At 38.0% G+C, this 17,131-nt stretch overlaps 1 protein-coding gene across 9 annotated transcripts in view; it reads right to left on the bottom strand.

Moving 5' to 3' along the window:
- Positions 1 to 479: 479 nt before the first annotated feature.
- Positions 480 to 17,131, bottom strand: part of LOC121328645 (ubiquitin carboxyl-terminal hydrolase 19-like) — a 45,843-nt gene continuing 29,191 nt past the window's right edge. For 7 of the 9 annotated variants that reach the window (XM_041273538.1, XM_041273544.1, XM_041273540.1 and 4 more), the window contains 9 exons: positions 15,693 to 15,811; positions 15,187 to 15,330; positions 14,434 to 14,756; positions 13,627 to 13,737; positions 11,420 to 11,636; positions 10,996 to 11,148; positions 10,268 to 10,431; positions 9,503 to 9,678; positions 5,903 to 6,670 (listed from right to left, as the gene is read on the bottom strand). In XM_041273538.1, the coding sequence (XP_041129472.1) occupies positions 6,434 to 6,670; positions 9,503 to 9,678; positions 10,268 to 10,431; positions 10,996 to 11,148; positions 11,420 to 11,636; positions 13,627 to 13,737; positions 14,434 to 14,756; positions 15,187 to 15,330; positions 15,693 to 15,811 (1,644 nt within the window). In that variant the 3' untranslated portion in view covers positions 5,903 to 6,433. Of the gene's footprint in view, positions 1,595 to 5,902; positions 6,671 to 9,502; positions 9,679 to 10,267; positions 10,432 to 10,995; positions 11,149 to 11,419; positions 11,637 to 13,626; positions 13,738 to 14,433; positions 14,757 to 15,186; positions 15,331 to 15,692; positions 15,812 to 17,131 lie in introns of those variants that run through there. The other 2 variants (XM_041273545.1, XM_041273541.1) reach the window with 1 other exon arrangement.

Consider the following 17,131-nt stretch of genomic DNA (forward strand, 5'->3'; position numbering starts at 1 on the left):
TTTTTTTTTTTTTTTTTTACCACTTACTCCATATTTCATACTTCAGTTAAGTACTGCAACCAACCTACCCTATCATTATGGATATATCATACAACCACTACTAGGTGTTTGATGCAGACTGAAACTGCAAACAAAAACACACCATTGATAGCTCTTGCATCAAAACAGCCTGCATTATCATAAACAGTTTATTATCCTTGGCGCTGTGAAATACTGGGCTCTTCCCTGACTACAGCAGGCCAACCCAGAACAATCCATTACTGTTGAGGTACTTGTTCCTGTGTCCTAAAAAAAACTTGCGTGACAAAAGTCCCACACAGCACCTCCCAGCTATTACACTGGGAATCAAGTCAGCAGTGGAGACCTAAACAGGAAAGTTCCCTTAAAATCAACAGAATCTGTACCATCCGAATGATTAAAAAATACCCCCCCCCCGCCCAAAAAAAAAAAAAACGTAAACATTACATATAGCACTTTACAGCTCGGGAAGTTTATCAACAGGGGTGTCAAATTTAAAGTCTGGTGGACTCAGAGCTTGTTGCGTATGCAAACAACCGTTTTGTTATGGTTTCTCAAAAAGAATTCATTTATACTAACGTTCTTTAAATATATTTTTTATTATCAGCAGCATAAACTTAATCTTAAACCCCCAAAAAAGGCAATTGCAATACAAAAAACCAAGAGAAAAACACAAAAACACAGTCCACCAATAACAAAACAAAAATTCACAAAAAAAGAAAACAGAAAAACAAAATCAGATGCTTTTTTTCACATCTGGGATCGTATGTAGTAACATGCAGGCGATTTGATGACTTGGGAACTGGTGTGGATCCAGGGCTCTCAGATGTAGCCCTGCATGTGCAATGCAACAGGCTATTTGTTAACTGAAAGACAGACAGACCCTAATAGAAACCAAAATCTTCTCCAAGGAAAATCATTGCCTATCCAAGTGATTACTAAAAAAGAATCTTTACTGGTCTCTCTAGATGTCATTACAAATCAAGCTATGGGCTTTTCTTCTTTTTTGGTACTATTCAGGATCTTTCTTGTTTTAACCATGTCTTTCTATTGATGGCCACTTGTGGATTTCTGGTAGCTCTATAGATCAATTCCATGTCATTATGCAGATGGTAAACCACTAGGATTTAAAAACGTGTCCGCAGATATGGGTTATGCACTTTTACACACTAGCCGCCAGCTGTAGAGAACCGTTGCAGCATACAGCAGATAGCTCTATGGTTATTGTCTGGTGCCCACTGCATGAGTTTCCAAGAAGAATAAATCACTGTTGAAACTGAAGGGTTCTCCACTTGTGTGTATATGTGTGTGTGTGTGTGTGTACACATTCACCTTTGCTTATACAAGACTGTCATTTTAACTCATTTTGTATAATAAGGAGTTTTTTTTTTTTCCTAGCAGTTGGTTGATTTTTGCAGTTTATGCCAAATCTTGACTAGTCCACCTCCTCCATATTGCTGTAGGATGGGGTGGCACATTCCGCAGGGTGGGAGAACAGTTCTGAGGTCACCTCTGGGGTCAGCTGAGGGGGTCCTTCTGGGTCCAGCTCTGTGTCAAACAATTCCTGGCTAGTTGCCTGCAAAACAGACCAACATTTTAAGAAAAAGAAAAATGCACACTACAAAATACACAAAAACCTGCATGTGCTTTACATGCGTTTGTGAATGTAGGTGTGTTTATGAATATTTGTGGTTAGCTGAGGAAACTGCTCTTGGTACCCTTGGTAAGGCAGGGGTTTGTAGTTAAGAAAGAGTAAAATATACACAATTCACACAACACCGCTGTTTTGGATTGTTTTCAATTCCAGAGACAATATCAAACAACCCTCCGGTTACCAAACTGTGCACCACAGACATTGGTCCCCCAAACACCATCTTCCACGCATCCGCGATGCTCCAACAAATTGTACATTGTGGTACAAGTGCCATTGTCAACAAGCAAAATATGAAATTGAAGACTTTGTTGTTAGAAGTGTTGCTTACAATGTTAAACAGGTACAATTACACCCCCCAAAAGCATTCTAGAGAGCACTACTATAGATTTGTCAGAAATAATTTCCATACTAAGATATTAGAAAATGGTGGACTATTACACTGGTTTAGCACACATTGATGTTTATCTTATAGAAATCAACATTGTTCTGAAAGGCCAGGCAAATCCAACGTAACCTTGAAGATCCTGATGAAGTTTAAAAAATATATATATATATTGGCTAGGAACATGTGGGCTCTAAATGTAACAGACCAAAGCATTTGTAGTACAACATCTCAAAATACTTACTGCTGTACTTTAGGGTGGAAGGAAACAAAAATATTTGATCAGGACCACATTTATACATAAAAAGAAATGAAAAAAAAAAGTCTGATATTAGAAAATAAAAGCAGCTATATAAAATGATCATGTTTCCAAATAAGTTTCTTGTTAAATAACGTAACATGGGGCCTATATAATATAAATAAAATCAATATTTACAACATGGGAATATTTACAATTTTATTAAATGACAATGCAGGTGAGTGAATTCTTTGTGAATTATCCAAGTACAAATTATTGCTTTTAAATTCTGCATTTCAGCAATCCTAAAAATAAATCAACATTTACATTTAAGAACATATGGTGTACATTAAATTTTTCGATTTAAAATTGCATTTTACATTTAATATATTTAAAAGGGCCTTTTCTTTACCTGTACTACACACACACACACTTACTTATCCAGAGAGAATTTAACAGACATTCAAATATAAACATATTATACAATACAATAATTTGTTAGTGTTAAAGCTTTATCTGTTTACATTGACACCAACACCATGTAGAGACACTCAGTCTCAGTAAGCACGGGAGATTAAACATGACAAAGGGCTGTAACTAGGATATAAAGTGTGCATCTACTTTGCAATGTTCTAGTATACTAGACAACACTTTAGCAGTTAACCAACATAGCAATTTACAGAAGTGGAAAATGTGAACCAGATGGTGACCCAAACTTTTAAAATCCCTGAGTCAGATTAGTCCAACTGCTTTGATACCACACTACATAGATAAACCATGAACCCCACACAGATTGCCCTAAACTCTTGGCTTGGTATTAATGAAATAAAGCAACTGACTTAGAAAAGCAAAAACACACCAAATCTGAATTTAATTAAAACAAATAAATAAATAAGTTACAGTAATGCACAAACATGGCAAACCCCTAAGTCCTAAATTTATTTTACAGTTAGGAGAACAACGTCGCAACATAGCAAATTAAAACCATCTTAACCCAAACAACCACTTTTCAAGGAATTAATTTAAAAACCCTTCATACAGTATTGCACAAATATGCACAGGGTATAATTTAAGGATGATATTTATAACTATAAATCTATTTTTCATTAATACAATACACTTCAGCTATATATCCATTAAACACAAAGAGGATTAACAAAGTAGGGTTGTATTTAAAAAAAAAAGACAATAGTGTTGAGTACTAATGGTGCTACCCCATATATACAGTACTGTGCAAAAGTTTTAGGCAGGTGTGAAAAAATGCTGTAAAGTAATAATGCTTTCAAAAATAGTCATGCTAATAGATTATATTTATCAATTAACTAAATGCAAAGTGAGTGAACAGAAGAAAAATCTAAATCAAATCCATATTTGGTGTGACCACCCTTTGCCTTCAAAACAGCATCAATTCTTCTAGGTACACTTGCACAAAGTCAGCGATTTTGTAGGCATATAGTCAGGTGTATGATTAAACAATTATACCAAACAGGTGCTAATGATAATCAATTCAATAAGTAGGTTGAAACACAATCATTAACTGAAACAGAAACAGCTGTGTAGGAGGAATAAAACTGGGTGAGGAACAGCCAAACTCGGCTAACAAGGTGAGGTTGCTGAAGACAGTTTACTGTCAAAAGTCATACACCATGGCAAGACTGAGCACAGCAACAAGACACAAGGTAGTTATACTGCATCAGCAAGGTCTCTCCCAGGTAGAAATTTCAAGGCAGACAGGGGTTTCCAGATGTGCTGTTCACGCTTTTTTGAAGAAGCACAAAGAAACAGGCAATGTTGAGGACTGTAGACGCAGTGGTCGGCCAAGGAAACTTACTGCAGCAGATGAGACACATCATGCTTACTTCCCTTCGCAATCGGAAGATCTCCAGCAATGCCATCAGCTCAGAATTGGCAGAAAACAGTGGGACCCTGGTACACCCATCTACTGTCCGGAGAAGTCTGGTCAGAAGCGGCCTTCATGGAAGACTTGCGGCCAAAAAGCCATACCTCTGACGTGGAAACAAGGCCAAGCGACTCAACTGTGCACAAAAACACAGGATCTGGGGTGCAGAAAAATGACAGCAGGTGCTCTGGACTGATGAGTCAAAATTTGAAATATCTGGCTGTAGCAGAAGGCAGTTTGTTCGCCGAAAGGCTGGACAGCGGTACACAAATGAGTGTGTGCAGGCAACAGTGAAGCATGGTGGAGGTTCCTTGCAAGTTTGGGGCTGCGAAAGTCATTAAGAACTATCTTCAGCGTAAAGAACAACAAAGAGTCCTGGAAGTGATGGTATGGCCCCCACAGAGCCCTGATCTCAACATCATCGAGTCTATCTGGGATTACATGAAGAGAGAGAAGCAACTGAGGCTGCCTAAATCCACAGAAGAACTGTGGTTAGTTGTCCAAGATGTTTGGGCCAACCTACCTGCCGAGTTCCTTCAAAAACTGTGTGCAAGTGTACCTAGAAGAATTGATGCTGTTTTGAAGGCAAAGGGTGGTCACACCAAATATGGATTTGATTTAGATTTTTCTTCTGTTCACTCACTTTGCATTTTGTTAATTGATAAATATAAACTATTAACATGTCTATTTTTGAAAGCATTCTTACTTTACAACATTTTTTCACACCTGCCTAAAAAACTTTTGCACAGTACTGTATATATATATATATATATATATATATATATATATATATATATATATATATATATATATATATATATATATACACACACACACACACACACACACACACACACACACACAGCTCTGGAAAAAATTAAGAGACCACTGCAAAATTATCAGTTTCTCTGGTTTTACTATTTATGGGTATGTGTTTGGGTAAAATGAACATTTTTGTTTTATTCTATAAACTACTGACAACATTTCTCCCAAATTCCAAATAAAAATATTGTCATTTAGAGCATTTATTTGCAGAAAATGACAACTGGTCAAAATAACAAAAAAGATGCAGTGTTGTCAGACTTCGAATAATGCAAAGAAAATAAGTTCATATTCATTTTTAAACAACACAATACTAATGTTTTAACTTAGGAAGAACTCAGAAATCAATATTTGGTGGAATAACCCTGATATTCTTGGCTTGATTCATGCCAAAGCTGCCCGATTCCAGCCTCGCTGAAGCACCCCCAGATCATCACCGATCCTCCACCACATTTCACAGTGGGTGCGAGACACTGTGGCTTCTAGGCCTCTCCAGGTCTCCGTTTAACCTTTAGACGACCAGGTGTTGGGCAAAGCTGAAAATTGGACTCATCTGGGGGTGCTTCAGCAAGGCTGGAATTGGGTAGATTTGTCTTTGTGAAGGACGCATGAATCAAGCCAAGTACAATGTTGTCCTGGAAGAAAACTTGCTTCCTTCTGCTCTGACAATGTTCCCCAACTCTGAGGATTGGTTTTTCCAGCAGGACAATGCTCCATGCCACACAGCCAGGTCAATCAAGGTGTGGATGGAGGACCACCAGATCAAGACCCTGTCATGGCCAGCCCAATCTCCAGACCTGAACCCCATTGAAAACCTCTGGAATGTGATCAAGAGGAAGATGGATGGTCACTAGCCATCAAACAAAGCCGAGCTGCTTGAATTTTTGCGGGGAAAAAAAAAAAAAAAAAAAGCCTTTGAATGCTAAGTGCTTGTTTTCCTTATGATAATGTGCCCGAGGAAATCAGGCCAATACTTCTCAGTGCAACTTAGGAAAAAGCTACAGGATAAATATCAATATTGGAGGGAAGGATTCAACTTCACACACGTCGTGGGCAGTGCAGACTTTTTGTTTTCTTCAGCATACCCAAATTAGAGGTAGAATACAGTGCGAAACACACACAAAAAAAAAAAAACCTTACCATTTTCAGCATTCTTGTTAATATTAGTATGTGTGTTTCAACAGAATGAAATGGTACACAAGATGAAAGCAAGACTCTTTTACTCTTATTTGTGCCAAGACAAAAAATGAGCAGATGTAACATTCATGGACATCACTCTAGGTATAACTACATTACAATTTATACAACTTGGATGGAGATTTGATTTGTAAAATTAAATAATTGCTGTCAGTGTGAAAACAGACACAGATGGTCCTCACAGTCCACCTTAACAACACTGTGTGCATGTGCATGGCTTCTCTAGCTCCAGTGACCCTGAGATATCAATGGATAGAAAACATTGATAACCAGGGCTACCACTGCTGCAAAGGTGCCAAGGACAAAATATCTGACATAGTCTTCATCCGAGTAATCTGAGAGACCTGTCAGTGCTGCAGAGTCTGGTGTGGCCCGGGATCGGAGTTGCCCAATTCTTCCTGTCTGGGCTCCTTCCTCCCCCTCCTCTTCCTCCTCCAGTTCCTGCCATATTAGAGAAGCCTGCGATTTGCGGAAACCTATGTCAGGTTCTGGAGATTTAATCACTTATTTCAGTCTCTCCCAGCCACCCCCCCCACTCACCCCCCCCCCAAACACTTTATCATTAATTTTTCAGGTCACCGGGCAATCTAGTCAATCAACATGGTTTTAATACTTATGGCTACGGGTGTGCAAGAAACCTTAATGAAATCATTAATTGTTAATTCTTTGTGCAGTCTGTTTGATCATTCCATTTCAGTTTTATAATAAAATTGATTGCTCTTGGAGGATTTCATACATCGTGGTTAAGGTAGCAATATATATATATACATATATTTTTTCTCTGAAAGATTTCTCTCATGTTTGTTTTTTGCAGCCATATTAACTTTTTTTTTTTAAGGGTCATTATTCAAGATGGGGTCTCAAAAACAAGATGGCTTGACCACTTAGTCCACCCTGATATCCGAATTGTCATCTTATCTCACTGTAGAAATACTGTACTCTGTTACCTACATGCAGCAATGTAATATAGCAACCATTCTGAAGAGTCTGAGGTCAGTGCAATGTCTGAAAAAAGGGGGAGGGGTCTGATTTGGCAATTGCTATAAACAAAGTAATTCTATTACATTTCACAGATATGTCATTCACTCTTGTTTAAAAGGGTCATTATTGACTCAGATTGGTGTGATAAAATAAATAAAGAACAGATGATTAAGTATTACAAGGCAGCATGCATAGTTTTGCAGACTATAATATTTTCTGTACAGGAACGAGAAAGCCCAACAATATCCCTGTCTACAATTTCCTTTGTTTTTACTAGTTTTTTTTTTTTATGAAAGTGCAGCAATAAGGCAGACCATAAACAGTAAATCTGCAAGATTATACATTTCACGGTTTTTAAATTTCAGACTTTTCTCCTATCCATCAGTTTCTCTTTTACCTGAAACTACAAAAAAGGGTACAGTACTACCTTTATATTTCTATGAAGGTAAATAACAAACAAACAAAAAAAAAACCCAGATATGACCAATACACTGAGTGTGAAGTTACACTGATAGCTATTCCTGAAACAGGAAGAGCTACATTTATAGCAGGTAATTTACACTGATGACAACGTGCATTAATCTTAGGCAACTTTAGCTTTAGATACATTTGTCCAAATTAGTGCTTAACAAGGTCTGCAAAACCAGCTTAAATAATACATTTCAGGAATATACCCCTATAATACATGCTGACTAAAGATCAATTGGATTAACCTATACTTCTACGTAATAAGACTACCCCAGATTACCCCAAAAATATAAGCAATTGACACAGTCCAGGTGGATTCTCCAGTGCTGTAAAATGCTCTTAATAAAATCCAGCAGATTTATCCTGGTAGGTTAAAGGTTGATTAAAATCAACCCCTAACTACTATACAACATGGTATTTACAGCAAAGTAATATTTTAGAAGTAGCCCAGCAGGCATAATTCAAGAAAAATAACACCATCTCGGTATTATTAAAAATCACAGTGGAACCTGAAAACATCAACCTGCAATTTAACTCCAGCAACTTTTCAATTTAAGACAACAGAAGAATGCAAAAGAACATAGGTGTAACTGGTTCTCAAACATTTTCAAAAAACATAAAATGGTAGTCTATACAAAAAAAAATCTTAAAACAAATTATTTTACTCAGTACTAGATTTCAAGTTTATTTCTTTCCAAGCTACCACCATCTACATACAGTCTTGTTTAAATACTAAATACCAGCCACTTTGTTCCAAAAGAGTTAGCTTGTTACACCAGTTTGATTGGTTGTCCTAACCCAACCCCCTCTGATAGAACAACACCCAGCAGGTTCTCAACAGTGACTCAGTAAATCCTGCAATTGAGGTTGTTCTTGAGAGTACCACCCTACTGCTCTAACACTGGCACTTTAGTATAATCAATGATTGGGAGAAGGTAATGGTTTTTATAAGTCATTCAATGCCATATGGTAGGAGAGGGTAATAACCTCAATTTTCATTGCAGTATGCAGGCTTCACATATATAAAAGACAAAAATTCAGTATACCAGGCATGAAAAGAACCAGACATTTTACACCTGAATAAAAACTTTAGTTATTTAGTACAGTTTAGCCACACACACACACACACACACACATATATAATTGGCATTCCAAATAATAAAGCATTGTTTCTTGGAAAATATCATTATGAATTTAGTATAATGACACCCATTCAAGCAATGCAACATGTTTGTTGGTGGATCAGGTTTTATTTGAAGGTGAATGCTTTTACCTTATCCTTTTAATTATTTTTTTTTTTTTTTTAATGACATTTTGTGTTCATGAATTTTTACCCCCGTTTTCGCAATCTAAAATGTCCAATCTGTATGTTTGCCGCACATTAGTAACCCATTTACCAATTAGGATGACTGAACACTAAACGGGACACCTCAGTTTCAGTTCTCCAGCTAAATCACATTCTACCAGGCTATTGGACCCTGGAGGCCCATATCATGTGCCTCATCAACTCACAGGAGCACCGAGGGCAATGTAGCACTGCCTTTAGGTTACCCACAAAATTAGGCAACTCAGCATGACCAGGTGCAAATCTTTTACATTCTACTTTTCTCAACTGGAAATTTTGTATTCTGCAAACCACATAAAGAAATAAATAAAATATACCAAGAAAATAGAAACTACAAATAAGAGAATTTTAAAAACTACATCAACCAGACTGCACACAAATTCAAGAACCATAAACCACAATTTCATAAAAGATTAAAAGCTCAAGTCTCTTATAGATGCCTTGGCCAATACAAGTTACTGCAGCTTTAAGAAATGCAGATTTGTCTTCCCCCTCACCTGACTGGCGCCAGCTTCGGCCATTGCTGGTGATTCTGTATTGTGGGGGGCAGGACATCGTGATGGTCTCTCCAGGGGAGAGTTGCGGCGTCGGTAGAAGAGCACGTAGGCATAGCGTGTCACGACCTGGCTCTCCTCCACTGTGGTCACTGTGCTGTCATCAAAAAGTCGCCATCCTGTGAAGAGAAAGGTCAGTTAACAGGGAAGCTTTCTAAAGAAGTTGGTACCTACTTTGTTATTTCCTTGCTCTGCAGGGTGTACATTTTCCTTGTTTTGTGTAGCTGATTCTCACGTTATTAGTTGAGAAGTTCCCGATAACTTTTTAACCAGAAAAATACATATTTTTTTGCAATTTACGTCATTTAAGAGAATACTGAAATATCACTTCTGCATTCTCAAAATAAAAAGCTGAAGGCATTCTCAAAATAAAACAGAATCCAGGACTTGTTTTCCATCACATCACACTTCCTTTATATATTAATATTGCATCTTAGCATTGTATGCTTATCACTTAAGAAAAAGACAACACATGCACCTGCACTGTCAGCTTCAGTTTCTACAACACAAACTTCAAATGAAACATGAAAAAACCTATACGCCTTGCACCCTGAGCATAAATCATACAGAATAATTCTATTTGAAATGCATATTTGACAGTGGTTAAAAAGTTAAGCAACATTTAGCAATTTAAAAGGTATAACACCCCTGCATCTGTGTTACCAGGTGGTCTAGACTCTTCCTCACCACTCATCTCTCACCACTCACCTACATCACTGCGTTGGCTGTTTTTGTCGCTGGGCAGGCGAGCATATGCAGTGTAATGTCCCCCAATCATTCCACCATAGTGATTAATCACACCATATAAGTCATAGATGGGAGGCTGATTTTCGTCCTTCTGGTCATTACAAAAGTTGCTCAGATCCAGGCTTCTGTAGGAATAAAAGTAATTGAGAATGGTTTGTAATAAACTCAACACTCCCTAGTTACCATTGCAGTTCTAAAAATAGAACTGTTAAGTATGTTTTGTATTATACCCAGTTAATCTTGTTTTTTTGGGGGGTGGGGGTGATAACGACTATAGCTAAAGTAAATTAAGCTAAGAAACAGGGCTGAAGATGTCAACTTGATTTACTGCTTCCTATTTAGAGGTACTGCTGGAACAGCAACACTGGGCCACTTCACAGTTCTAGTAAGCCTGTGGGAGAATGCCTTACAGTTTTAGTGTTTATTATGTATTTGTGTGTTGGTTTTTAAAATCAGTTCTAACCCATAAGCATAACTACAATTGATTCCAGGGGATGTTCCAGGGTCACCACATTCTGTGCATCCTGTCTGTCTTTGATGATTACAAAATCTATTCTGACTCCGCCATCATGCTGTACAAATCTTTGATTGGTTGAGACTACTGAAATCTATACAGACAGCAGGTAGCGGTTACTTGAGCACAATTCAGATTTAAGACGGACCCAAGTTCATCTTGTAAGCCCTCTTACCTGACAGGGAAGTCAACCATGTCATTGATTTTGTCCCTCCAGATAAAACTACGGAAGGAGAAACGCTTCAGCTGGATGATCAGAACGTTGGGAAGCCTCCAGAGCATGAGCTGCTTAGACGCCTCTCTGTGCTGCTTGCACTTCGGGCAGTACCTGAGGAAACAAGGCACAGACCTAAATCATCAAAAACACTGAGAAATGGTGTTGCAATCCACCAAAACTGTTTATGACACATCTGTTCAAAGTCCCTCTTAATAAACTGTACATTCAAAAATAAAAATCATACACCACAAACCAAATTTGCACCGTTTTTATGATAGGCCAATCAAAAACTGGTAATGTTACAAAACTATTTGTGTGTATTATTCTTTAAAAAGCTCTTTTGTCTTTCAGCATACTAAATAAACTAAACCAAGCTCCCTACCATGCCTCTTCGGGTGCGAGCACCTCAGGCCTGGTGAAGAGGTTGAGGCAGTGCTCCAGGGTGAAGTGTCCTGCCCTAGCTGCCTCGCTGGCAGAGCCTGGGTCCTCCACATATTCCAGCTCCTTTGACTCGATGAGGACGTACTCCTTGCTCCGCTCATTATTCTTCCACACCAGGTCCAGAGAGGAGTCTTCGGGTATATCCAACACTACATCGCCTGCAAGAAACCCACTCATCTAAATACATACACTCTTTCCACTCCAGGTCTTTGGAAGCTAAGTGGTTTGGCCTCCTTGCATCTTACTGCACACACTTTAGTTTACGTCTACTTAATATTTGAATTTGCATTGCAATGTTTGGTGAATTGACAGATCTTGTTTAATCATTAAGCAATTAAAATTAAAATGTGGAACATTGCTTTAAAAATGTAATGAAACAATACCTGTTTAATGAAGTGCACTTACTTTACCAAATTACAGTATCCACCACTTACATTGTACAGCTATTTCAGGCAGCCGTTTATAAGACAAAGAGTTTCTGTTTGCCATTTCCATTGATTTCAGTAACAAAGGCATCACTTATACGTTATCACGTTAAGCACGCCGTATATTTCGGGCAAACTCAGCTGTTTGGATCTCGTTATGTGCCATTCACATAGATTTAAATAACAAACACACTGCTTATACTGTAGTAATCGTTCTTATCCAGCAATTAGCTGTTTTCACCTTGTTACCTTGCCATACACATATTTCAATACAAAAGGCAGCACTACTGTAGTCTCACATGGTTGGAATGAGAAAAGCTATGCACATCAGCACGAAAATTCACTGTAAATAAAACGTATCTATGCTGTGCACTTGCTAAAACCTGCTGGGAACTCTGTCAGCAAGCAAACAACAAAACATTGCTTCGAAAAGCTGAGGACAATGTGGGAATGGGCCTGATTATTGCCTGGGGAAGGGGATGGAAGTACTCTGTAAATATGTGTTGTAAGCTGTGTTATTCTTGTTCAGATCTGTTAGCATTCTGTGTGTGTTTTGGGGCTTGCGTGACTTAGAGCTGAAAGACTGCCTGTATGTGAGTGTGTCACTGAGGGGGTAGGAGCAGGTCTGACATGACCAGTCAGGATAGGGTGTTGGACCAATGAGTAAGGAAGTGGGAGGGACTTGGGTGTGTGTGGTGGAGATGACTGTTTGAAAGAGAGAAACGGGAGAAATGAGAGTTTGGCGAGTGAGAGGAGATGAACGAGAGCCATTGTTCACTAAAAGCTAATAAAAATATATATAATACAGCAGTTTCCTACTGCTTTGAACTGCAACTGTTGTCCGTCTCATTATATCCTGAAAACCCAGCAGCTCAGTGCTACAATATGTAAAATCCTATTCACCTGCGGGGTGTGTAAACTTCAACTTCCATCTCGATCTCCTGCCTGTCACTCGGCAGCGAATGTACGCACCCACATGGCAGACGGCTACTCTGTCACAAGCATTAATACCCTGTATCTTTCTAAACAAGGGATTTAGGGGAGCTACCTCATAAAAGTTGAATCTCAAAATTGTTACAGCTGCGTATAATGATATTTAAAACAAGTTTATTAATGATTAATTTAATTTGATTAATTTATCCGCCTTTTTACATATCCACCCTTACTCTGGTCCCATGGCAGTCGGATTATGCGGCTGATTACTGTACTTTATTACATTCATAGGTTTTAATACATCTTTTTTATTAATGTAATGAGTGTCTAAATAAAGAATTTTCACCGCATACACATGTGTTTGTATTGATTACTGTACTGGTGATCGGGGGACATTTTGAATGTCAGGTTATTGTGTGGGAGTTTATACCGTTGATCGCGGGTGAATCACGTGAACACAAAAGCGTCCGTTCTAAGCGGTGGCGACTATTACAAAATTATCCCATTACCAACTGCTATCACTTCTTTATAACAAAAAAGTGAAATCATGTCTTTCATTCTGAAAATTCACAAAGATTTCCTTTTAAAACAGATGTGACAGTAAATAATTACATTTATGTTTTGGAATCTAAGTAACTGCACCCCAAGGCCAAATTGAAAACAGATAATGTCAGCCAAGACTACAGTAAACAGCCTAACAATTTACCAAACATATGTCAATATAAGCATAGATATTTTATGGTGGCAAACTGTGAAAGATGATTTTGCATCTATGAAAAAAACATTTCACCTTTGTCCTCAAGTTTTTCCTCATTCTTCGCTGAATTAATGACAGAGATGTAGAACTGTGATGCAGAGCTGGCGAGTGACTCTGTAGGCTTCTGGTAACCCGTGACTGCAGCTGAAAGTTGTGGGGAGGGGAGGCAGAGAAATTGAAAAAATAAGTGCAACTAAAAGGTGTTTTGACATTTAGACAAAAATATTGTTTTACTGATTTTCTGTCAGTACCAGTACAGCACAAGGTTAAGTACACAGCATTAGAAAATAGTAGGCTAATTAGGTTGTAGTAATGCATACCATAGACTACTTTACCCAAGAGTTGTTTTATTTGTAACTATTCAGTTGTTATTATTATACTTCCACAATACACTAGCAATACACACACCCCGTCAGCAAATGAGATCCTAACATTTTCATGAAATCGCTTTCATTTTAATAACCTTAATTCACCATTGAATGATTTTCATGTCATGTATGAATATGATCCTTGCAATGTTTCTTCAGTGGTAGTGGCACATTATCAGAGTTAAAATTGTACTTTGCTTAAACTGCATTCCCTTATGACTAGTAAATGGACACTTGCTGAAATTGCAAGAGCTTAAAACCGAAATAAGGTCCAATTGGAATACCCAAAAAACACACAGGCTCACTCATGAGCTACGAGTTGCTGAAGAAGTACCACTGACAGCATGGGGATTTACAACAACATGTTACCCCTACTGGCACTGCTAATGAGAAAAGGTAAAATTAGCCAGCACAGTAATGCAGAAGTGCCCAGCATGTTTCACTTTAAACAGATTTTAAAGCAGCACTTTACCTTCAGGTTTCACTGCTTTCTCACAGGACGTTTCCTTCTCGCAGCCAGCTTGTTCCTGGGACTCATGTAATTGACTGGAATACCCAGAGTCGACCGTGAGGGTGGAATCGTTATCCCTCTTCGAGTCCCCTGCAGCCTGGCACATGTCTGATTCCAGGGACTGCATAACCTTTTCATGCTCCTTGGTCTCATCCAGATAGCCCTCCTTACAGCAGCCGTCTGGTATCTCAGGAACCTGGGGGGGCAGATCTGCTCTGCACTGGCTCGGCTCCGGGGACAATTTGCCAGACTGGATTGGGGGCTGGAAAACATTCAAAGAGTACCTGCAGAGAATGTGAGGGCAACAGGATCAGAATGAATTCATTCCACTATATGTGAAGCATGTTTCACTCCAACTGCTTGAGTATTTGATAATGTCTTGGCTTACACAGTAGGAGTCATCTTTTTTCCAACACACAATTAAATTATTAAAACTTTACAAAGGCCATATTAACATTGTACAATATTGAGGAGATAGATGTGTTGTACTGAAGTGGTGGTCTTCTGCAGACCACAACAAGATTCATTGTTGAACAGAATACACTCCAGTTAATGTGAAAGATGCAAAGTTGCGACTTAGTTGTCTTACTCATCTTGATGGGCCTAAAATGCTACAGATTGATCTTGTTGTACAGTTGTAGACCTAGGGCAAACACTATAAGTACATCAATATGACTAAATAAATACATAAATAAACAAATAAAAGCCAGATACCTAGAGTACCCTTCCAACAGCTGGGCAAGGCGAGAGTACGTTAATCGAGACTCTGGGACACTGATCAGGAACGGACAGCCAATGTTTTCAACATATGGCTTGCACTGATTTTTGTGAATAGGCCAGTGGGTCCTCTGACAAGCCCTGAAAGAAAATAAATACAAAAAAATAAAAACATAAATGCTGCAAAACAAATCTTAATCGATTTAATGTTTAAACCTTTCCTATAAATGTATGTTTAACTAACATATTTTAATAAATATAGTTTTACTCTAAAGGGCTGTACATTCAGTTTATTTATTTTTTTTTTTTATTGTACATTCACTTTAACATATAGTATTCAATTATAGTGGTTTACAACGCATCAAGGTATTGCAATTGACGAAATGTTAAACAGTGCATTTTCAATGAAATAATAAAAAAAAAAATGCTGTTCATTTTAAGTAAAACAATGTTACATACATATATGTTACATATATCAAACTGGAATCCCCTCCCTAACTTACGTGTTGCAGTACCCGACGCAGTAGCAGCGAGTGCAGCGTTTCACCTTCTTGTCCTCCGCCTGTGGGGGCTTCTGACAAGCAGCACACTTACTGATGGAGATGCAGGGGACCTGGGGCCTCTGAAGAGAGAGAACAGACACGTCACAAAAAGAAGGGCCCTCTCAGCTCTACTCTCCAAGTCTGAATTCATTCCGCGGGGGTTCAAACAGTATTGTACCACAGATTGTGTTTTCACTTTTATTCAGTATTTCTTTTATTTTGCAGTAACTTGTTTTCTGCAATATTTAAATGGCCATCGTTTCTGGGAGAAAAGCCCAGACTCCAATTGTCTCATGCATATTCAAACTTTCAATGCTGATATCTCAAAACTATAAATTACAACATTCTAGTAAGCAGTGTTAGAGCTAGGCTGCATCATTTCCCCCTTGAAATAAAAAATGTCCCGCTGAATTTCTCTTAACGCGCCCGTGTGTCCCCCTTCCCAGACCAGACGCAATACCAATACGCAGTAAATTAATGCATTTTGCATTAACATGACATACCTGTTATACCTGACCATTACTTCTGGAAGAATAAGTAATCAGCTTCAGCAGTGACTGTTGAAATGCAGGCTATTGTATTTGTGCTTAAAAATACTGTGAAATTCACCCGCTGTAAACTTATCAATTTACTAGACAAAATATCTGTCTGATGTTTGGAGATATGGAGTGACCTAGCAAGTGAATGGGAGAAATGTGTCTGCATACTACAGTACAGTTTATAGACAAAGTACAGTAGATTTGTAAAACGAAAACTGCATCACTGATTAAAAAAAAAAAGCCTAAGGTAACGTTATAAAGTATGTGAAATTTAAGCACCAACTGTCTCTTGGCCATTTCATGCCTATAATGGCATGATAAAAATATATAGTCTATGTGATTTTATACAGCTCTGTATATGCCTACAATACATCTTGCATCGAGAACACACCAATGTAATCCGAATAAAGGACATTATGTAATACAGTTCACGTGCAGTCACGGTTTTGGTAAGTAGAATTTTCAAAACTTATGTACAGTATTAAAACGTTAAAATATAGCAAATCCACAAAGCCAGCGAAATAGTATATTTGACATTTTATTTTTAGTGTTCTGTGTCACACGGGCCATCGTTTAACCTTGAAAAAAATAAACACAGTACCTGAAGCAGATGTATGCGTTTATATCAACATCATCAACGTGTGTTATAAAAATAAAGCAAAAATTGTTTTGAAAACTGTCCAAAATATTTACTTGGGGGCTAAGAATTAAAAATGCAAAGAACAAAAATGCCATTTTTGATATGGAAATTGTGAAAATAAAGGGGCCGCTGGAAGGTAAGAATTTACCAGTCAGGACAATGGCATTTAAATACTACTACTATTAAACTGTACTTCTTTGTGCTGTGGTTCCTTCTAATGC

Source organism: Polyodon spathula, chromosome 16 (genome assembly GCF_017654505.1).
Source record: "Polyodon spathula isolate WHYD16114869_AA chromosome 16, ASM1765450v1, whole genome shotgun sequence".
NCBI lineage: Eukaryota > Metazoa > Chordata > Actinopteri > Acipenseriformes > Polyodontidae > Polyodon > Polyodon spathula.